At 43.5% G+C, this 23,114-nt stretch overlaps 1 protein-coding gene across 11 annotated transcripts in view; it reads right to left on the reverse strand.

The window, feature by feature from the left end:
* LOC137331588 (beta-galactoside alpha-2,6-sialyltransferase 1-like) overlaps positions 1-23,114 on the reverse strand; it is a 156,726-nt gene that overhangs the window by 3,598 nt on the left and 130,014 nt on the right. For all 11 annotated transcript variants that reach the window (XM_067995480.1, XM_067995486.1, XM_067995482.1 and 8 more), the window contains 2 exons: positions 20,831-20,932; positions 10,322-10,496 (listed from right to left, as the gene is read on the reverse strand). In XM_067995480.1, coding sequence (XP_067851581.1) covers positions 10,322-10,496; positions 20,831-20,932 — 277 coding nt within the window. The remainder of the gene's footprint in view (positions 1-10,321; positions 10,497-20,830; positions 20,933-23,114) is intronic.

Here is a 23,114-nt window from a genome sequence, read left to right on the forward strand (position 1 = left end):
TCTTACTTAATGCAAGCCCCTGGCTATTATATCCTGAGGGGGAATTTTGCTACGTTGACCAGAATAATGAGACAATGTGGAATATTGTTGTCTTCACTACCTTGGGCAGTAATCTAGTGGAGCAGATCACCCTGCATTGTAAAGTCCACCCAATTATCATTCCATTGCTTTTGGGTCATCCAAAGTCACGATTAAACACACATCCAACAACATGTTTACAACAGAACATGTGCAAATCTTTTTCCTTCCTATAATGTATCATGCAACTAATGAGACGATGGCTTTTCTGTAGCTATCAGACACATCAATAAGTACCCAATCCACAATATTTCCTGCTATCAGCTGCACAATTAGTACAGAGAACCACTTAGTTCAGCATTGCCAACACTTGCAACTTTTTCTTGCTTCCTAATGCTCACAGTTTGCACAAGAAATTCAAATATGTAGAAAGCTACATAATTTAAATGTTCCATGCGACTTGCAAACATGTAAGTAAAAAATACCTCTCATAATTTGAGGCCTTGCAATGGAAAAGCAATTGTGAGCAACAGGTGCTGTTCCTCATTGACTGTCTTATTTGATATAAACTTCAATTACTGTAAGATTTATTGATATTCATTAATAAAACTTACAACTTAAAACTTCCCTGCCAACAGAGTAACTTATTTCAGTGACATGAAACTCCCAGAGCAGCTGATGAGATAATTCATCATCATCATCAGGCACCTGGACCAACTGATATCAACTGCAAAAAAAATCAGTAAACCCATTTTAAATTCGCACTTAGTTTTTCCCTCAACACAGGTAACCGGAGGAAATAAATCCTCTGACCACGTCAATAATGTGACAGTTTATTGCAATCAAACCTCAATAACCCGCCACTCGATTCTCAGAAAACCTAGCCTTTGAAATCAGTTTGAACCAGCGATCAACCATGATGTGAATCCTAGCTCCAGTGTGGATGGTAGGATGCTGGAGGCACATGGGGCTGTCTTGCAGTGGTAGGAAAGCAACATAATTAAATAAAAAAAATCAGATTGTTCTAATTTTTAAATGGGAAGGAGAGTTACAGTCAAAGATCTAACACAAGAGCATTGGTAAATTTGAAGAGTCTGCATGTGAAGCGATAGTATAGGGATTGTGATATGAAAATGCTGGTAGAAACAAACTGGACATGTATTTATAGGTTGGAGAGCTCTGGAGAAGAATTCTGACTTACTGTTAAAAAAAAATTATAGGTGCTCTATATTATACTGCTAGTTATTTTCAGATGATATGATTGCTAACTTTACAAATAGAATGCTAACTAAATGAAATCAATAAGTGGAAAATCCTTCTCTTCTTCAAATATGTACAAACACAAGCATCTGATATTTACCATAAATCTTTTGTGCCGGTGAATAGGATTCAGCTGCAGTGATGTTGTCAGCACTGCCAGGATATCCTCATTGGGCCCAATATTAGGAGGGAGGTGGGTTGGCAGCGGGGGGGTCGACTGGGCGTGTGGGTAACACGCCCAGTGAATTCGGGGTGCTCCGCACACGATCGCAGCCTAACTGAAGGTACTTACGCGTGCTTCCGGGTTTCCCATTCCAGACCTGCGCAGCGGGCGCACTGCGCACCCACATCACAGGCTGTCAGCAGGAGGAGCCCTATTTAAAGGGGCAGTCCTCCAATGCTCCTCCTGCAGCAAAGAACAATTTTTGGAGCATGGAGCAGGCCAGAGGAAAGGCTGCTCCAAGGTTCTCAGACTCCTCACTCCTACTGCTCGATGGGGTGAGGAGGAGGGAAATTCTGTTCCCATCTGATGGGAGGAGGCGGCTTCCCTCTGCCACTAAGAAGGCCTGGCTGGAGGTGGCCGAGGAGGTCAGCAGCAGCAGCAATGTGTGCCAAACCTGGGTCCAGTGCAGGAAGCGCTTTAATGACCTAACCAGGTCAGCCAAAGTGAGTATACTTACACATTCTCCCACACTCCGTCTTCCACATCACCTCCAGCACCACACAACTCCTTCTGCACTGCCACCACAACGCTCTTGCATCACTCCTCACATCCACTTAACCATCATCCTCACCTTGCCTGCACTTACTCACCGCCCCAGTTCCCATTCGAACACTACCTCGCAACCCAATCCTCACACAATCTCATAGCTATGTCTCACATGCAACCCTCCCATGCATCTCCCTCACGGTCACCCCCACCCATACCAATGCATGCAGCGGGTCACTATGCAGCCATCACTCAATCATGCCTCTCTGTGTTTTGCCTTGATAGGAGAAGAGATGCCAAAATGCCCGGGAGAGGGCAAGGACCGGAGGGGGCCCGCCACACCAGGTGGTCCTAACGGACGCGGAGCAGCAGGCATTGGAACTAAGCCGGATGCTGGAGTGCCTATCCGTGGCGGACGCAGAGACTGGGAGCGCACAAGCGGCTGGTGACGGAAATCTAACACTCAGCACTCATGATAGTGAATGATCTTAGCATCACTTGGCATCTGCAACACCTCAACATCTGTCCACATGCTTAATATTGCTTTCTGTTCTCTTGCAGGGCCATCTGCGAGTGCCGTGACTGTGGAGGGCGATTCCTCAGAGGACCTGCTGGCTTCTGAGGGTGCATAGTCACATCTGAGCGAGCCATCCACCAGCGCAGATACACACACCTCGGTGGGTCCCCGTCCTCACTTAGTTGGGTTTGCACATGTTGAGTCACCACGCACATGTGAGCACGAGCAGACCCTTGTGGCAGGGGCAGCCGTGGAGAGTCCACGTCGGTGGGAGCACTCTTCTCCAGGCCATGCTCAACTGGACCCAGATGCTGAACCTTGGGGGCCAGCCATGAAAAGAAGTCATCGAGGGCCAGCAGCACATTGCCGAGGTACCGGAACAGTTGCCATGCGCACTCTCCACAATCGCGCAGAAGATGGAGGAGTCCAACTCCTGCATGATTGGAATGGTGGCACAGGTACAGGAGGGTATCTCCGAGATAGTGTCACAGGGACGTGAAGGCATCTCTGAGATAGTGTCGCGGGCAGGTGCGGGAATGTCTGCGATGGAGGAAAGGCTAGCCTCCATCGAGCTTCAAGCACAGCTCAACAATGAGTCCATTCAGGCCCTGACAACGGCCGTTCGGATTCAGGGTGAGCAACATTCTGCCGCCTTAAACAGGCTGACAGATATATTGCAACTGGCCTTCCAAGGCTTCACATAAGTCCTCCAAACTGTCGTCCAGCAGGGTGGAAGGAGTAATGTAGACCTGGGCCAGGAGAGGGACGATGGTGAAAGGGGACATAGAAGCGGGGACGCCACTCAAAGCGCTCCCACGTCTCACCCGTTGTCCCCCTCTCAACCAATACCCGCAATGCTGCCTCCTCTCCAGGTGGCTGAGTCTACCCCTGCACAGGTGCAGGTGGAGCAGTCTTTGGAGGGGCCGTCACGGGCACCTAAACCCAGAGGGCGCCAGTGCAAAGCATCTCATCGGTCAGGGCATGGACAAGAGCAACCTGCCACTACCTCTGCTGAAGCCACAGGGGTAGCACCACGTAGGGGTTCCCATAAACATAAGGTGATGGTTTTGTGAGCACAAAGTGGATGCACAAGGGTCTAAGACAACATGTCATGTTTTTAATTTACTTTTGTTTGTTTTGCAAAGCACATTAAAATTTGTTACCACCACTACTGCCATGTCTTTGCAAATCTTGTCTGGTTTGTGCAATAATTCCCTTTCCTGAGGATCACCATGAAGACCCACAACTGATGCCACCCATTGGGTCACTGCAGAGTGGATGTAGGTGTATTTGCAGGGCTCTTTTTGCAGACGACAGAGACGCCGGCAATGTCCTCGGTGGCACCCTGGAAGGATCCGGAGGAGAAGTTGTTGAGGGCAGTGGTGACTTTGACAGCGACAGGTAAGAAGATGGTGCTCAGGCCAGCCGGGAGCAACTCGGCATCAAGGAGGCTGCGGATGTCCACGACTACATGTCAAGTGACTCTGAGCCTCCGTGTGCACTGCTCCTCAGAGAGGTCCAGGAAGCTGAGCCTCGGTCTGTGGACCCTGTGGCGAGGGTAGTGCCTCTGTGACGCATCTCTCTCTGCAGTTGCCCTCCCTCCTGCTGTGCAGGTAGATGTGTCACAGCACTGTGTTGTGGAGCTCTACGTGTCAGAGGTGGACGGCGTGATTGGCGAGGCTGGTGATGCTGTTCGTCCTCCGAGGAGGTCGTGACTGCAGCTACGGCGGCCCCCATCCGGAAGATGTACGTTTGAGGGGGTCCGCAAGGTAGGTAAATGTGTCTGCATACCGGTGATTTTGTGTGTTTGGAGGAGGGTGGTACAGGCCAAACTTTGTCCAAAGTGACAGAGTGGCCTCCTGCAATGAGTGAGGTTCTCCCCCACCACCTGTCAAATGGACCTTTGCAGGTCCCACAGGCTGGTGGCTGCAACACGTCTATTTCAACTGGGAGTGTTTCCCCCAGTACAGGAAACACGCTCAGTTTGGATGAAAATCCCACCCCTCCTAAAATATACTCCAAATCAGGTCTGCTAACGACCTGAAGTATGAAAATAATTGATTTAATTGGGATCCCGCCGACTTTAATTGCCAGTGGGAGTCCCGCACGCAGGGGACGCGCATCATTGGGTGGGTTGGAGCCGGGCTCCGGACCCGCCCCGGGAATCCCGAATTTTCAGAGCCCTCCCGCCATGAACGCACCCGCTCGGCCATCCTAAAATCGACCCCATTGAATTTAAATAAAAGAAAACAATTACTGTCTGAACGTAGCATGCTGAATCTGCGCTAATGATACTTCCATTAACCTAGTTGCCTAAAGCCCAAATTAAAGTGACAATGATTTGCTGCTTATTATCAATTGTGTACAGTCCATTAATCCTCTAACTAGTATAGCAATGACTGAGATTGCTACTGGCCCAAAACCAGTAATTGAAGAATTGATTTGCAGCCAGCAACACCTGATCTACATTGTTTGGCTGTAATTGCAGTCTCAGGGCCATGAGAGAGCTCTGTACATATATGTTCTCACACATATGTGGAACGCCATTCTCGACCCATAGATTTTGAATGTTGTGAGAGGAAGGGCAGGAGTGATCTCTCAATAAGGTTACGAAGTGCTCGGGAGGTCCAACAGCCTACCCCAGCACATTTTACACTAGCTTGGCACTGTACTGAAGTTATACTCCATGAGGGTTTTAGCTCAGGCGGTGTGAGATGGCCTCCCTCAAGTGCACTCATATCGTTACCCTCAGACTTGCATTGAAACTCGACTCCACACTTACAGGCTTAGAAATTGGACCTCGTTGCCCCCAGCGTAAAATGGGTGCAATGAGGCCCAATTTGAGGTGGCGAAAGGACACCTGAAAAATATCTGACCCGAAACTATTTTAGTCCCCCTTGCAGAATTTTGATTTCCAGACCCTTCAGCGGCCGCCAACAAAAGGCAAGATTTAAAAAAACGTTGCTGTGGAGCCTGGAGAAGCGGGAGTGCTCCCCCCGACTCAACAGGATCCTGATCAGCCCCCACCGATTCACTCATTCCCTCTCCCCCTGCGACCTACCTTTGGGGAGCTGCCTGTTGAGGAGCGACAGGCACCAGTAGCTCGCCTAAATTATTTAAATGAGTCTCAAGGCCTAAATTTGGGCCAACATCGGGCCTCCCGGTTGCGGCGCCCACTGCCTGCGGGAAAAAGGGCCCAGACGCATTTTTACCCCATAGAGTCATTTTTTCAACTTCTAATGAAGAGCTTTGGCCATTAGGAATATGTATTAAGAAATTGCAGGCACACCCCTCATGATTTTCTATCCATTTAAAATTAAAATTAGCGAAAGTAAAATCACAAGGAACAGGTCTGTGCTTTCCTGAAATGCACTCTGAGTGGACCCAGCTCCCCACTGGGGGCACGCCTCTGTATCATTGGCTCTAGGATATTATTCAATTTCCAGCATCCAGCTTAAGCTTGGTAAAGGCCTAGAGCAAGTTACTTACCTGTCCTCTCATCTTGATAATGATACATTATTTGGGGAAGCCCTAACTTACAATACATGGGGAAAAACAAGTGAGCATCAAGCACTGATTGCAACTTTGTTAAAAAAAAGTCCATGATGTTGAATCTCTTCATTTCTCTTGAAAACTATGGAATTATGACTGCTTTTGGTCCAAAGCTTTTTAACAATAATTCAATAGTTCCACCTACGGTCAGAAATTCCAACCAAATTTTTAAATAAGCTTATTTTGTACTTAACTAAGTTGTTTTTATGAACAAATGTTCTTTGGAAGAGTCTATAATACACTGCAAGGATGGAGCTACAGTACGGGCTTGAGTTGGGGCTATAACTTTTTGAAAATTCATTCTGACAACGTGGGCATCGCTAGCAACGTGGCATTTTATTGCCCATCCCTAGCTGTCCTTAGAAAGTGGTGGTGGTGAGCCTTCTACTATTTGATACAACTGAGTGGTTTGCTGGGCCACTTCAGAGGGCAGTTAAGAGTCAACCATGTTGGTGTAGGACTGGAGTCACATATAAGCCAGACTGGGTAAGGACGCAGGTTCCCTGAAAAGGACATTAGTGAGCCAGTTGGGTTTTTACAACAATCCAACAGCTTCGTGGTCACTTTTACTGATAGCACTATTATAATACACTATGTTTACTGATAATACCAGTACACTATTGTCCTGATTCTCTGACCTGTGCTCGTTGCTAGCAAGGTTCCACAATGGCAGCAGAGTCGAGCAATTTTATCCCTTTACTCAGAGAGGAGAGATATTGAGCAATCTTTTCCACCATACTTATTTAGAGATCCTAGTGTGATTTTTCCTTGGACTCCTCCAAGAAACTGACAAGTGCACTACCAAAAAGATGTGGAGAATATTTGGTAATATGATGTTTTGAATAAAAAAGTGAAACTTTGATCTTCTAAATATACTCACATCTTTAACTTCTCCCAGCAGTTTGTTGAGTTGAGTTGCCCCAAAATGCCTCAAAGTTTATTGTGTGCATGTGCGAACACACGCATGTGTGAAGTTCCCAGCACTTGGACAGAAAATTTGAGGGTCCTGAGCCAGACCCGTGAAATTGGTTGGAAGTTTTCAGGCTCAACAGCGACCTAACCAGTGGTCCTTAAAGGGACCACTGGAGGCCGCGGAAGAAGCTCGCAGGTAATTTTTCTTTTAAACTTACCTTAATACGGAGCTAGGAGGAGCAGAAGTGCTCAATAAGACTGCAGTTGCTGCCAGCCACGCTTGTCCCCGTCCGTACCAGACTCATTTGTGGGTCTGCTGCCCATTTAAAGCATCTTCACAGCCCTTCAGAAATTACTTCTCTGTGGCATCTCGTTCATTTTCATTGACCCCTTTAGGGCTTCTAGTCCCAATTTCCACCCCAGTACTCCAAAACCCTATCCACTCTGTTTCCATGATCAGTCCCATCTCTAATGCAACTACCTTGAGTATTATCATATTTCAGAACAGCCTCCTTCCTTAATCCCACAAGCCAGTCCTCCATTGTACTGAGACCCTTCCTTGACTGCCCACAACCTCCTGTGTCCTCCCAATCTGAATGTTCCCCTATTACTATCAGGTATCAGCCTCTCTCTCCCAATGTTCCCAAGCCTCATACTCTACCCCCATGAATACTCTCTTTCGCGACCGGTCCCATTTACACATTGAGCCATCAGTGGGAGCTGACTTTTTTTTTTATTTGAGTCTTTAAAAAAATTTGAGGTAGATATTAGGGTTTATTTTCCCAGTGCACGTAGGCAGGGGAAGCCTTGCCTGCCAGCAGTGCATGTTCAGGAAATCAGCCCCATTGTGTACATCAGGAAATGAACGTGAGAGTCACACAGAGATATACTGAGGCAGAGGGGAGGAATGTAACAGAGACTTACAGAAAAAGTGAGACAAAAACTAAGAGTCAGGCATTAAGACATTCTCAATTATTTTAAAACGTTACATCTTGAAAGCTCAGCCATTCCTTAGTCTTGCCATTAACCCTATAGAGCTCAGTACTCAAATAAATACTCCAGAATCTGGGTTTCTTGGGGGGAGCAGTTAAAAAAATGTAAAGTGTACTATCAGGATTTTGAGCTCTTGAACATTCATTCTGAATATGCAAAGAACATTAGAAAATTCTCAGTATAGAAAACTTGTTAGCTTGGCAGATCACTTTAGGAGTATGTAATACAGGTTTATGTTGCCCCTGCACTTTATTCATACCCAAAGGAATCAAGTGGCAAAAAGGTTGATTTTACAAGCGATTGGTGATATCAAGTGCACATTACAGCAGATATAACAAGGCCAATTCGTCAGGCTGTTCTCCTGGTGCGGAGATGCAAGATGCAAGCCTGGGTCAGTATTAGGATTATAGGGCCTGTTCTGCGATCTGCACTCACATCGGGTGAGGTTCCACACCAGGAGCGCAACCTCATGTCATCAGCTCTTGCATCTCTACTGTGTGCAAATTTTCCCTGCCACTCAACTTCAAGGATAGTGCATGACATCAAAGTTGAAAAGAAAAGGACAGAAGACAATCAAGTACTGAGCAGGTAGACACAAAGCTTTGGAGATGAGGAGTTCCATAGTTACAGGACTGAACCTGTCTTTAAACTAACCTATGATTTTATGGACAGAGCCTTCAGCCTACTCTCTGGAAACCTCCCCCTTAAGCCTTTTGCCTTGTTACTTCGTTCCCTGCCTTTTAAGATCTCTTCAAAATTTGTTTTTTCAAACGTGATCTTAATCATCTCTCAACTCTTCTACCAGTGCTTGGTATCCACTTTTTCCTGCATAAATCACTTAGAATGTTTATTATATTAAAGGTTCCATACATAGTAATATAGGGATGTTTTGGGCAGGTGAAAATCATAGGTCTATTTAGGCTACCCTTCCAAACAACCCATTGTTTCTACCATTAGAATGCTACCAACTTAGCCAAATATCAGCACTTTTGCCTCAGAGTCAGTGAGTTGTAGGTTCAAGGCTCAGTCCAGGGATTCAGCAAATAATCTGGGCTGACCCTTCGGTGCATTACTGAGGGAGTGCTGCATTGTCGGAGCTGCTCTCTTTTGGATGAGACATTAAATGAAGACCCTGTCTACCTGCACATTTGGATGTAAAAGGTTCCATGACATGAAAAAAAAGGGAGTTGTGTGTGTGTCCTGGCCAACATTTATTTCTCAATCAACACCACTAAAAACAAACTAACTGTTATGCTGGCAAATCTGGTAGCCAAATTGTACAAACAGCAAATGCGATACATTACCAGTGACTTCACTTCAAAAGCAATCCATTGGTTGTGAAGTGCTTTGGGACATCCTGAGAACGTGATAAGGACCAAGTTCTTTCTTACTGTGATTCTGGAATTAATTGCCCTGCACCATGTTTCCAAATATGAATTCATCTAGTCCTTTTTGTAAATCTGCCATGGTTTTCTGTTCCACCACCCCCACTGGTAATCTGTTCCACAATTCGATCATCCACTTATTAAAAAAATGTCACCTAAATTTCTTATTTTCTTTTGACACCCTTAAATTTAAACTGTGTGCCCAAGAGGAGAACTTTCCTGGATCCAAAATTCTCCATAGCAATGAAAATTCTAAAAGATCTCGATAGAAGAGGAGGAAGAGTGAGGACTTGATAGAGAGTAAAGTCCCAGGTAGGCAATCATTCCTCACAACTGAGTTCAGGCCTGGCAGCCTTTCTCGGGACTCCTTCCAATAATCCTACATCTTTCCTGTACATTGGAGATGAAAACTGAAGGCAGCACTCCAGACGTAAGCTCACCAAGGCCAGACACAAACTTCAACATCACCTCCTTTGACTTAAGTCACACTTTAGCTGTACATCCCAACATTTCATTTGCTTTTCTCACCACCTGCGAACACTGAACTCATGATTTTAACAACCTATCCACCAAAACCGACACAATCTCTTTTCCACTCTGTTACCTCAAGTATGTTGCTCATTAATTGGCATTTGCTATTTTAACATACAAGTTGTTGTTGTTGAGTCTGCTTGTATGTTTTCAACATTTATTCCTCCTGCCACAATTACTTTTCAAAACAGAATTAAACTGGGTTCAATTTATTCCAATGGTCATTATTATGAACACAGAAGTAAAGAACACCAAAGTAAGTCACTTGTCATGATGTAGATAGATAGATATAAATAAAGATAAAACAACCTACAGCTATAAAGCAAAGGGTATCTTAGTTTGCATAAAATGGCATAGAACAAGAAAAACATCTCCCAACCAATAGCAATTACATTACGAAAACATGCATAAAGTCAGCCATGTTGCTGGAGACTCTTCACTCACCCATTAGCCCAGAGGAGGGAGGATTGCGCTGGATGTTTTCAGCTGTGATCTCCTGCACAATGTTCCAAAGCTGCCATTGCATCTTGGGGTTTATAATATAGAAGGGCTGGTTTGGATTCTTTTTACGATACTTTTTGTAATTCTCAAAGAAATCGTAGTCTGGATGGTTGAACCACTGGGGAAAAAAAGTAAAAGCAGAAATGTTGAGTACTGAGATATACCAATGGCACTTGTTTTCCTCTCCTTCACTGACAAATTTATTGTTGGATTTTAAAAAAGAATTCTGCCATTCTGAGGTACAGTCACTGAGTCCCACCATAGCTGAGTGTCCTGTTAAAATACACCCATTAAAATAAGCCCATTATAAGACTGTCATAAGTATGACACTTTTTCAATTGTATTCTGACTTTCACCCAAGAAATACAATTGATGCTTTAAGAAGTTCAATAATACTACCATTTTTGTACCAATGTATTGTAAGAATAACTTGGGAGTTGGTTTGTAATCTGACCCCCAAGCACATCATAAGCAGGAGTAAAACCCTTCCTTCACTAGATGGTTTCATGTCCCTTCTGCTTTGCACGAGCTAACTCCAACCTGCCTGAATTTGGGTATATAGCAGAACAGTACCATGTCATGAAGAGCCAGCTAAGCAAAGCCCATCACAGGCATGGTGTTTCTCTTCAAAGAGTTAAGTGCTTTCACCGCAAACTATTACTGTGCAATGGGGCGTACATAAAAGTAAGTGCTGCGTGCATGAATACTCACGTGTAGACAGATTACAATGGCAATGTCAATAATAAGGGCATGGCCAGGGAGCCAGCAACAGTGCAGATTCACCTGAGCAGAGTAAGAGTATAATTCCGGTCTATCCTTCTACTGCATACTCAAAAGTCGAGAACCACCTTACAGGCCAGTACATGTCCCATAATGGTGCCTTGATACAGATATGCTGATAAAACAATATAGATAAAGCCCAATCTTATTTGTAACCTTGTCTATCATCTAAAAGATGCTCATGACAGTAACCAAAATTGGAATATGAATTTACAAAATGATCTCAGCAATAATGTGTGTGTTCTGGCAACAACAGACACTGACTGCATGTGTCAAAGGGAATCAAATCTTGTTTAGAAGTAATCAACAAACCTCAGCAAATGTCCATTTTTTTTCTTTTTGTTGTTCATAAAAAACATTACTTTCTGTGTCACCTATTCTCCATTACTTTCACAAAGTGCTGCAGAAGTAATTTAGGAAAATGCAGAGTTTTTTTTTGGGGGGGGGGGCAATGAGCAAAGACTACCTGCAGATATAAAAATAGGGCTAATTTGAACTTTCAGCTGTGGTGGATCACCCCACCTGATATTCCTTTCCAGCAAAGTCTCGAAGGGTGGTTGTTAAAAACAAGGTCTGCGCCATTTATTTATAATATATAATCTCCCATGATCTTCTTTACAAGACAAAACCAGAAGTAAAACTTGTCTCTCTTTCTGTAATTGCTTCTCCTAGCCTCCATTTTTTCTGTGTCCCTTTCTGGTGTCATTTTCTTCCACTTTTTGGGGGTCATTTTAAACCCCAAGAACGGGTGGGTTGGGGGCGGATGGGAGTTGAAAATAGTTGTTTTTTGGGCTGCTACCGCAACCCGGCTTTATTTCTGGGTTTAACGTCGGCGCGGAAAAGTACAGGCTTCCCATGGGAACGCAAAGTCTGAAAATTTTGCATTTGCAACCCAAAAAAACCCAAGTATTTTCAACTCCCACCCGCCCCCAACCCACCTGTTCTTGGGGTTTAAAATCACCCCCTTTGTCTCTCTGTAAGTCTCACACATTTTCTCTCATTGTCCATCTATCTTTGTTTGTCTATTACTTTTTTCACACTATATCCCTGTTTCTATAAATTTGTCCTTCATTCAGTCTCTTCTTTCTGTAGGTTTCCTAAGTTCTCTCAAACATATTCCTTTTTAACTAAGCTTACATCTTTGACTTTTTTTAAAAAAAGGTCCAGGCATTGCTTGCTTGCAAGATGGTAGCGAACCTGTACAGCGCCTTGGGGGGGGGGGGGGTGCGGAAGTGGTAATTTTAACCTAACTTGCCCGGCAGGAAACTGATGGGATCAGATTAGCCACCCCTCACGATTTTACTTTCCATTGATTAGTTAAAAAGGAATATGTTCCATTGATGTCATCTTAATTTTCAGCAATGCCAGTAGATTCTCACTGAATTTACGATGGGAATCTGCCAGAACATCTGAGGATATTCAAATCCTTTATTTCCAATTTGACCCGAGGGAGGATATTTTGAAAAGGACACAACTGACGTCTTTAGTTTAACAACTGAAGCAATCTTCATTGCCTGACCATTGAGAAAGAATCTGTTTGCTCTTCAGTTGTGCCTCACTGGAATCCAAAGTTAGAAATTTATGGGGACATTTTCTGCATGAGCACTCCCAGTGCATGTAACGCGATATTACACAATCCAACCTGTGATATTCTGTCCGTTAATTTTAACGGACAGAAGTGCACTGCTATGCACTCCTGGTATGCACGAAAGCAGGAAATCTTCCTTATATTGAGCATCAGCCCTGTATTTTTTAGTTTCCTGCTTTGCATTGCCTATTCAATGTGTGGTAGCCAAAGAGGAATTCTAAGCAGTTATCACCCATGTAACATTTTATCAGACTCGTTTGGAAGTTATTAAAAGCTATTATGATTTTGTACTTCATTGTTTTTGAAACAATAGTGTGCCTTCAAGTATAACACTGCTGGTTGCTTGCTGCATTCTGCTGCTTATATGTAATTATCCTACTTGTAAATAAATTGGACTATTAGTTTTAGCCTGAATGTAATGGCTTGATACGGAGATATGTACCACTTTTTGGAATGGATAGGTGTGATCTTCCCATAGTACATAATCCCACAGTAAAAGGGTAATTGTTACTGCTGTGGCATGCTATTCCCTGCACACCATGCAAAAGGTTGCACGTTCCAGTTGATAAGAGTCATGGAACTGCTCTTGGAAACTGTCTTTTGTGAACACGAGTTTAAGATGTTGGGGACAACTCAAATTTTAACAGTTGGGTCTGTATATCTGAGAGCAGCTGGCCTGAAAATCCTGGACAGAAGGAACTGGGTGCAAAAATGGCTTGACTAATTTTCTGATCTCCCTAGGTTCATTGTGCCCCTGCATGTCCAGCACATCTGACTGCAAAATTGACAATTAAAAGTTTTCTGTTTCATCAGGGTAGCAGGAGAACCAAGAGGGCAGGCCATACTAGATTTAGTAATCAGTAATGAGCCAGACTTGGTTAATAATCTAAGAGTAAGGGAACATTTGTCTAACAGTGATCAAAGGAAAAACGTAACAGTTATTAAGATTCTAGACTTTGGTAAGGCTAACTTCAACGGAATGAGACAGAGACTGATGACAGCAAACTGGTCAAAACTGTATTCAGGTAAAACTACAGATGAACAGTGGGAGTGATCAAAAAAGAATTCAGCTTAATACAGGAGCAGTATATACCCCTAAGGGGCAAGAGCTCTACTAACCAAATAAAACAGCCATGGTCGACAAAAGAGGTGAGATAACACAAAATTAAAAGGAAAGAGCATGCAAAAGTGCAAAGAATAGTGTAGTTCCAGGGGACTGGGAGAGACATAGAGAACAGCAAAGGAAGACAATAAAGATAGTAAGAGATACAAGAAAGGAATATGAAAAGAAACTTTACAATTATATTAGAAGAAAAAGGGTAGTCAACGGTAATGTGGGTCCTTTAAAAGCAGATGCGGGTAATATTGCAAATGAAAATAAGGAAATGGCAGACTTGTTGAATAATTACTGTGTGTCAGTCTTCACAGTAGAGGAAGAGAATAATATACCTGACATTCCAAGGAAACTAATAATGAATCAAGGACTGGAACTCACTAAAGTTAAGGTAAGCAATGAAACAGTATTAGAAAAAATTCCAGGACCTGATGGTTTCCACCCAGGGATTAATGGAAGGAGGTGAGGAAATTGCAGATGCTTTAGCCATAATCTTCTAAAGCTCCCTCGATTCAGAAATTGTCCCTTTAGATTGAAAAATTGCAAACGTAACTCCATTATTTAAGGTGAGAATGAGAAATCAGGAAATTATAGACCTGTTAGTCTAACATCTGTTGTGGGGAAGTTATTGGAATCTATAATCAAGGACTGGTTCGAGCAGTTAGCAAAATTTGAGCTGATTAGAGAGCGCCAACATGGATTTGTAAAGGGTAGGTCATATCTAAAGAACCTAATTGAATTTTAGGAACATAGGAACAGGAGTAGGCCATTCAATCCCACGGGCCTGCTCCGCCATTTGATAAGATCATGGTTGATCTGTGATCTAATTCCATATACCTGCCTTTGGCCCATATCCCTTAATACCTTTGGTTGCCAAAAAGCTATCTATCTCACATTTAAATTTAGCAATTGAGCTAGTATCAATTGCCGTTTGTGGAAGAGAGTTCCAAACTCCTACCACCCTTTGTGTGTAGAAATGTTTTCTAATCTCGCTCCTGAAAGGTCTGGCTCTAATTTTTAGACTGTGCCCCCTACTCCTAAAATCCCCAACCAGTGGAAATAGTTTCTCTCTATCCACCCTATCCGTTCCCCTTAATAGCTTATAAACTTTGATCAGATCACCCCTTAACCTTCGAAACTCTAGAGAATACAACCCCAATTTGTGTAATCTCTCCTCGTAACTTAACCCTTGAAGTCCAGGTATCATTCTGGTAAATCTACGCTGCACTCCCTCCAAGGCCAATATGTCCTTCCGAAGGTGCGGTGCCCAGAACTGCTCACAGTACTCCACGTGCGGTCTAACCAGGGTTTTGAGGAAGTAACTGAAGTAGTAGACGGGGGAATGTCTATGGATGTAGTTTATATGGACTTCCATAAGGCATTCAATATGATTTCACATAAGAAACTGATAGCTAAAATTAAAGCTCACAAAACTGAAGGCAAATTATTGACCTGGTTAGGAGATTGGTTAAATCGTAGAAGATAGAGAGTAGGGATAGCGGGTATGTACTCAAATTGGAAGGAAGTGACTAGTGGTGCCCCACAAGGATCTGAGCTGGGGCCTCAACTATTCACTATATTTATTAATGACTTAGATAACACAATAGAGAGCCATATATCTAAGTTTGCCGATGACACAAAGATAGGTGGCATAGTAAGTAGTGTAGACGGGAGCAAAAATTACGACGAGACATTGATAAAGTGAGAAGGCAAAACTGTGGCAGATGGATTTCAACGCATGCAAGTGTGAAATCATCCATTTTGGACCAAAAAAGGATAGATCCGAGTATTTTTTTTAAATGGTGAAAAGCTAGGAACAGTGGAGGTCGAAGAAGATTTAGAGGTCCATATACACAGATCACTAAAATGTAGTGATCAGGTACAAAAAGTAATCAAAAAAGCTAATGGAATGTTAACCGTTACATCTAGAGGGCTAGAATATAAAGGGGAGGAAGTTTTGCCACAGCTATACAAAGCCCTGGTTAGACCACATCTGGAGTACTGTGTACAGTTCTGGGCACCGCACCGTAGAAAGGGTATATTGGCCTCGGAAAGAGTGCAGCACAGATTCACCAGAATGTTACCAAAGTTCCAAGGGTCCAGTTATGAGGAGAGATTGTATAAACTAGGCTTGTATTCCCTGGTCTACTGAAGGTTAAGGGGTGATTTGATTGAGGCTTTTAAGGATTTTCAAAGGAATTGATAGGGTAGATAGAGAGAAATGTTTTCCACTGATAGGGGAAAGTCAAGGACAAGGGGACATAACCCTTAAAATCAGAGCCATGCCATTCAGGAGAGGAGTTAGGAAACACCCCTTCACGGAAAGGGTGGTTGAAATGTGGAGCATTCTCCCACAAAAAGCAGTAGGTGCTAGCTCAATTAATAATTTTAAATCTGAGATCAATAGATTTTTGCTAGCCAAGGGTATTAAGGGATATAAAGCCAAGGCAGGTAAATGGAGATAGGATACAGATCAGCCATGATCTAAGTGAATGGCGAATAGGCTTGAGGGGCTGAATGGCCTACTCCTGTTCCTATGATATTGTTGCCATCAGCTGTGGACTCCAATATAAGAGTACTTTCATTTCTTTTGTACCCCCGCACTGAATTTCAATCAATTGTAGCAGAGCTTGAAATACACTAAGCTGGAAATGAACTTTTTTTTTTGATCGTGTCATTGGAATGTTCCTATTGTCAATTAATCAATCCAGTGACAAGTAGGAGGCTCTGCTGCTGCTTTTTGTTCTGGAGGTGTTTGATTCCACTTCATAGACTGGGCTGGAAGTGTTGTTTCTTCGTAGTAGGTTCTTTTGTTGTGGAAGTAACGAGATTCTGATTATCTTTCTGGATGCTCTTCTTTCTGTGGTGATAACACAATGGGCCAAATGGCCTCCTTCTGTGCTGTAAGATTCTATGGGCATGATTTTCACTCGGAGCCAGGTACCCCGCGCGTCCGCAGATATTCATGCGGGGGACCTAGAAACAAATTGAGTGGGTTGCAGTCTGCGATGTCAACTCAACCGAAGGTGAGTATTTGTCCTTCCGGGTTGCCCAAGCGCCAGGCAGCCAGATTGACAGGCTGGATGCCTGTCAGCAGTGAAAGGAGCTGCAAATTAGAGAGGGGGCAGGAGGAAGAGAGGGATCATCGGCACTGGGGATTTAAAAAAATCGCAAGGGTGGGTGGGGGTGGGGGAGGAACGTGGACAATATTGAGGGGAGGTCTAGCTAGTATGAGGAGGTGGTGGTGGGGGGGGGGTGGGGTGGTTACAGCACGGAAGGAGGCCATTCGGCCAGTCGAGTCTGTGCTAGATCTCTGCAAGAGCAATCCAGCAAGTTCCACTTCCCTGCCCTATCCCGTAGCCCTGCAAATTTTTTTCCCCTTCAAGTATTTATCCAATTCCCTTTTGAAAGCAGTGAATGAATCTGCTTCCACCACCCCCTCGGGCAGTGCATTCCAGATCACAACCACTCGCTGTGTAAAAATGTTTTTTCTCATGTCACCTTTGGTTCTTTTGCCAATCACCTTAAATCTATGTCCTCTGGTTCTTGACCCTTCTGCCAATGGGAACGGTTTCTCTCTATCTACTCTGTCTAGACCCTTCATGATTTTGAATGCCTCTATCAAATCTCCTCTCAACCTTCTCTGATCCTAGGAGAACAACCCCAACTTCTCCAATCTATCCATGTAATTGATGTCCCTCATCCCTGGAATAATTCTAGTAAATCTCTGCTGCATCCTCTCTAAGGCCTTCACATCGTTCCTGAAGTGCAGTGCCCAGAACTGGATACAATACTCCAGATGTGGCCGAACCAGTGTTTTATAAAGGTCCATCTTAATCTCCTTGCTTTCGTACTATATACACCTCTATTTATGCTTTCTTAACCACTTTCTCAGCCTGCCCTGCCACCTTCAACGATTTGAGTACATATACCCCCAGATCTCTCTGTCCCTGCACCCCTTTTAGAATTGTACCCTTTAGTTTATATTGCTGCTCCTCGTTCTTCCTACCGAAATGTATCACTTCACACTTTTCTGCGTTGAATTTCATCTGCCACGTGTCCACCCATTCCACCAGCCTATCTATATCCTCTTGAAGTCTATCACTATCCTCCTCACTGTTCACTACCCTTCCAAGTTTTGTGTCATCTGCAAATTTTGAAATTGTGCCCTGTACACCCAAGTCATTACTATATATCAAAAAAAGCAATAGTCCTAGTACCGACCCCAGTGGAATACCACTGTATACCTCCCTCCAGTCTGAAAAAAAACGACCACCACTACTCTCTGTTTCCTGTCACTTAGCCAATTTTGCATCCATGCTGCCACTGCCCCCTTTATTCCATGAGCTTCAACTTTGATGACAAGCCTATTATGCGGCTCTTTATCAAACGCCTTTTGGAAGTCCATATACACATCAACCGCACTGTCCTCATCAACACTCTCGGTTACCTCATCAAAATACTATCAGGTTAGTTAAACACAATTTGCCTTTAAGAAATCCGTGCTGGCTTTCCTTTATTAATCCACACTTGTCCAAGTGACTGTTAATTTTGTCCCAGGACTCCCTTACTTCAATTACTGGTTGTGGGGGGTGAGCTAGTACGTACTGTATACAGTTTTTGCTTTAAAGGTTACCCAAGAAAAAACTGGGGTTCATGTGTTTGGTTTTTGGTTTAAAACATCAAAAACAAGGTATTCAAATTACCTTAACCACATCTACAGTAATTTACCATCAACACACAAGAGTGCAGGATAGGACAGAGCTTACACATAGCTAGTCCTGGTATGTTCTGTGAATGGCCAGTCTTGTTGCCAATCACAAAATATACTGCAAGTTGTAGGCACAAATGTATGATGACAGCTGTAACCTGCAATTTGTTAAGTCCACTCATCAGAGAGTGATGGCTCTAGGGATCCGCATCAACTGATGACTGACACTTGTTATATAAGCACAGGCTTCGAACAGAACATACTGTTAGATATTTTGAAAACAGAAAATAATATAGGCACATTTAATCATTTTCTTGTAAATATTGTATTTTTAATACTTTATTTCTCGTAGTAAGATCACAGCTCAGTGGAGAACCCAAAATGGTGGTCAAAAAGGATTTTCTTCAAAAAATTTGAGTAATTTGTTTGGGTTCCCAGCTCCTTTTTTGGATATAGAAGTGAGTTGACCTAAATGCATTATCATGGCTCGGAACAACTCAAGAGGGTTTCTTGAAGGTATTGAATGAAAAATACATGGGGTATTTGTTCCAACTTTTGATTCATGTTGGTATCTAGGAGCCCTGATGTATGCTTACAAGAGCCTAAACACAGTCCTTCAGAAGCTGAAAAGTAGTGAAGGACACTTTAGTCTTTCATCAAGCCTGGTCCCGATGCTGGGTTAAGCTTGTGGCATGTAGGACATCTATCTAAACAGAACTCCTTCATTGTTCAGAACTCCGAGAACATTAGAAGGGATCTCTGACCCACATGCACGATATAGGACAAAGTTGTGCGCTGGATTTGTGGCAGAGTTAGACCCAGGTCTGAATACAGCCCAGGAAGGGGTGATAATTAAGCAGAATGAAATCAGTCAGCCTCAATCCAGTTCCAAGTGGGCAGTATTCCATAAACCAAAATTCACTTTAAGGTTCCACAAATAGACAAGAATTGGGCAATTTCTCTCAAAAAAAGCCTTAAGATTTGAATTAAAAATAATCTGCTATCACAGTGCTTGGGGGGAGGGGAAGGGGGCCTTGTGAGGTTGGTTAAAGTAAATTAGTGATATCTTTGAACTGCTACGAGTAATCATAGTCTGCTTGATTCAAACACAGAGTACAAAGAGATGTTCCTTTTTTTAAAAAAAACATACATCATCCTTCAACTTGATTAGCAGAAATTAAAATGTAAACAGAATTTAGGGCCAATTTTCCTCTCCAGGACCTGCTGGGCTATCATCAGGTGCAACATAGCCCTTGTGAAGGGTGGGATGTGCTCCAATCCTGTCCCTGACCATTGTACTCCTGGCGTTAGGGCCATCTGACTGCTGTTGGACAGCAGCAGCCAAAAGGCCTGAATATCATGCTGTGGGGGGCAGATATATCACCAATCTTTTCTCATCTTGGATCTTTGGGCTGCCCGAGACCCCCGCAGATCCTCCAGTCCGTGGAAGGTCCTGGCGCAAGCTCCACCACCATGTTTGTTGGGGCGTCCCTACAAGTGTGTGCCCCATGGGTACTGAGCAGGAAACTATGAATGCCACCCTCCCACCTCACTATAATGCTTATGCCAGGCTTGTGCCTACTCCAGTTAGGGGGAGCCATTTTGGGAGTGCCTCGGAAATCCCAGAGTAATGTGCGGGGGCATAGACCTGGCAAAATTAGTTTCTGCCCCCATTTCCTATTCACTGCACCAAGTGCAACAAAGAGCAAAATAGAAGGATATTGTGCAAAGGACATTTCTCTCCCCAACCACCACCGCCGCCCACCCCACAAAAGATTGACTTGCATTGTAAATGCGAGCAAGCTAACTTTTGTTTTTAAATGATACCCCTTTCCATTTCTGATTCATGCTAGTGTACAGTTCACTGGGCAGCGACAGCCCTCCAATGCCTTGCTTATGAAACCAGTCTTGATGTGAAAGCCTGGACATTGAATGTCAGCAGGCTCTCTCTGTGGGGATCATCACTGCCAAGCCCAATGCTATCCTCACCGAACATCCACACATATACGCATGAACTTTCCAGCAAGGATTGCTGGATAGCGGTCAGGATCAAGGATGATTTTATATTTAATGTAACTAATACAAACTCACGTACTCCTCCCCATTTGTAGGTAACAATGTTCTCAGTGTATACTCTCGCCTGTTCCAGGTTAGGCGGGTGAGCATTCTGATCTCCGGCCACAGCGCTGTAGGTAGGGTACAAAAGTGGAGTTTTTGAAATTCCTCCAGAAGGTAAGAGCAGGTTAAATAAAATCATACCTCAGTAAGATTAGCTGAATATGGCGCTGGATCCCACACTAATAGGACGCCTGTTCTGTATAAATTGTTATCATGAAACTTGTGCTCTTGCCTTGAGAGGACCTGGGAGGAAAAGTTCTGGTTTAGCATGTGCAAAATGCATAGATAGCATCTATACCTGTCAACGAGGGAAGAGCAGAATAAGTTGTTATAAATTCGATATGTATATACTGAGTTTATCAGTTCTAATCGTATCAATCGAAATCTATACTGTTTGACAAGAGAGCCTTTAAAATATTATCACCGCTTAAGTACTTAGAAAAACAATCATGTGTTTCATTTATCTTTGGGAGTTGGTGGAGATTCCAGTGTCTCCCACTATATAGCAACAGTGCACCATAGGAATACAGACCCATCAGATTACAAAGTGCAACTAAGGGTTATTCTGTATTTTTATAAAATGGAATTTATTCCAAGGTTTAAAGCGGCAGTGTCTCATACAATTAAAAGACTTTTTTTAATGCTAGTCAGCACTGCTCAGCCAGCGACTTCATGTACAAGATCTGATTTTCACCATTCCCAAATCCTGCGCATGCAACAGAAAGATACACTGACAATCCCAAAGCCATCCACAAATGCACTGCAGAAAATACTCTGCTGCTCCTATGTTCCATACCGCATCAATCACTGGTCAGCACACCTCCATTAACACATTGTTTTCTTCAATTTTCAAAAGGAAAATCGAATCCACAGTGTAAACAGATATATGGCAGCCATGAAATGTAACATTTCTCTAATGGGTGGATTCAAATCCATAATTCACTGACTTGTACAATATTCAGTGGAAACAAGCCACTGGATGAATACCTGACCCACTAATTGTTTACCATACTTAAAAGATACAGCTTCCAATCCCTTCATAGTAGCTATGGGATGCTGCAGATTTCAAAGTGACTTTAAATCTGCAGATTTCCACAACAAAAAATTGAATTATAAAAAAGGTCAAACCTATCAATTTATATTGTTGACGAATTGGGGCTGGAATTTTTCTGATGTTATTGCTGATTTTTATCTCCTCCAGCTGCTCACAGTGTGACGTGTGTCAGATTAGGTGTATGCTCTGTAGACATGACAGCTGCTTAGAAACTCTTGGCTTTTTAATTTCAGAGCCCCGATTTTAACTCGGGCTGGGAATGGGGTTGTGGGGGGCCAAAGTTGGCACTCCTGCTTCCACATTGAGGTACGTATAACATTTTGTAATTACCCTTTTGGCGGCAGCCTCCAGTCGTAATCCAATTTGCATAGGCAATGGGCCAAACATCTGTTTAAGGCACTGACTAATCAGTGAAGTATATCATTCAAAAAAAATGGCAACTCTGGCGTTACACCATCTTATTATTAAAATATTTCAGTTGACCGATGCACGGGATACTTTATCCTGAAAAAAATTACATTTTAACATCGTCACTATGTATATATAAAAAACAAATAGGGTACAGCTAAAGGCATCTGTAACAGGGGAAAGTTTGCCATAAAATTAGCCCTGAAGGTTGCTCAAGCACAGAAAGACTTGGAGAGGTTGTATTGGGGAACCAGCAGGCAACTGATTCCTATCGGTAAACTACGAGGTGCTCCAGCAACCTTGGTTGCATGATAGTTATATCTATGTGACTCATTGCTGCTTACAAGCATTTTCTGGACATATTAAAGCCTTCAGTGCCCATTTGTCTCCTGTAGATTTTATTTGTTGATGGACTCGTGTTTGGGGCTAATAATGAGATGCCTGGCACCCACTGCTCTGATGTGTGTTGGGTGCTGTCTCCCCACATATGGCTAGCTAGACTGGATCACCCTGTGCACAGGGTTCATGAAGGCCCCCAATTTGATGCAGATCAGGGGATCTCACCATAATGTGACTGATGCACCCGAGTAGCATATCAGAGGCACAGCACCTTTTTGGAATGGGTGAAGGGGAGGCCAACAGAAAAAAAAAAATTTATTTGCCTCTAGGGTGCTTCCAATAGGGCCTCTCTTCTTTCCTGCCCTTTGCTTTTACGGCCTCCAACGGCCAAATGAAGAAAGGTCACTGTTGTGCTCAGAACCTGTTCCACTGGCCATACAGCAACCCCTCACTGGCCGCTGGCACCTGACATTCCAGATCCCTACCCCGGTACGTCAAGCACTATTACCAGGAGTGCCATCAAATTATGTAAATGAGCTCAACTTACATTCCGAAGCAAGGTTAACTCACTTAGGTGAAACCATGGCCAGTGCCACAGGAGCAGTGGTCCCTGCACAGTGCAGC

The sequence above is a fragment of the Heptranchias perlo genome, chromosome 13, assembly GCF_035084215.1.
Source record: "Heptranchias perlo isolate sHepPer1 chromosome 13, sHepPer1.hap1, whole genome shotgun sequence".
In the NCBI taxonomy this organism is placed as follows: Eukaryota; Metazoa; Chordata; class Chondrichthyes; order Hexanchiformes; family Hexanchidae; genus Heptranchias; species Heptranchias perlo.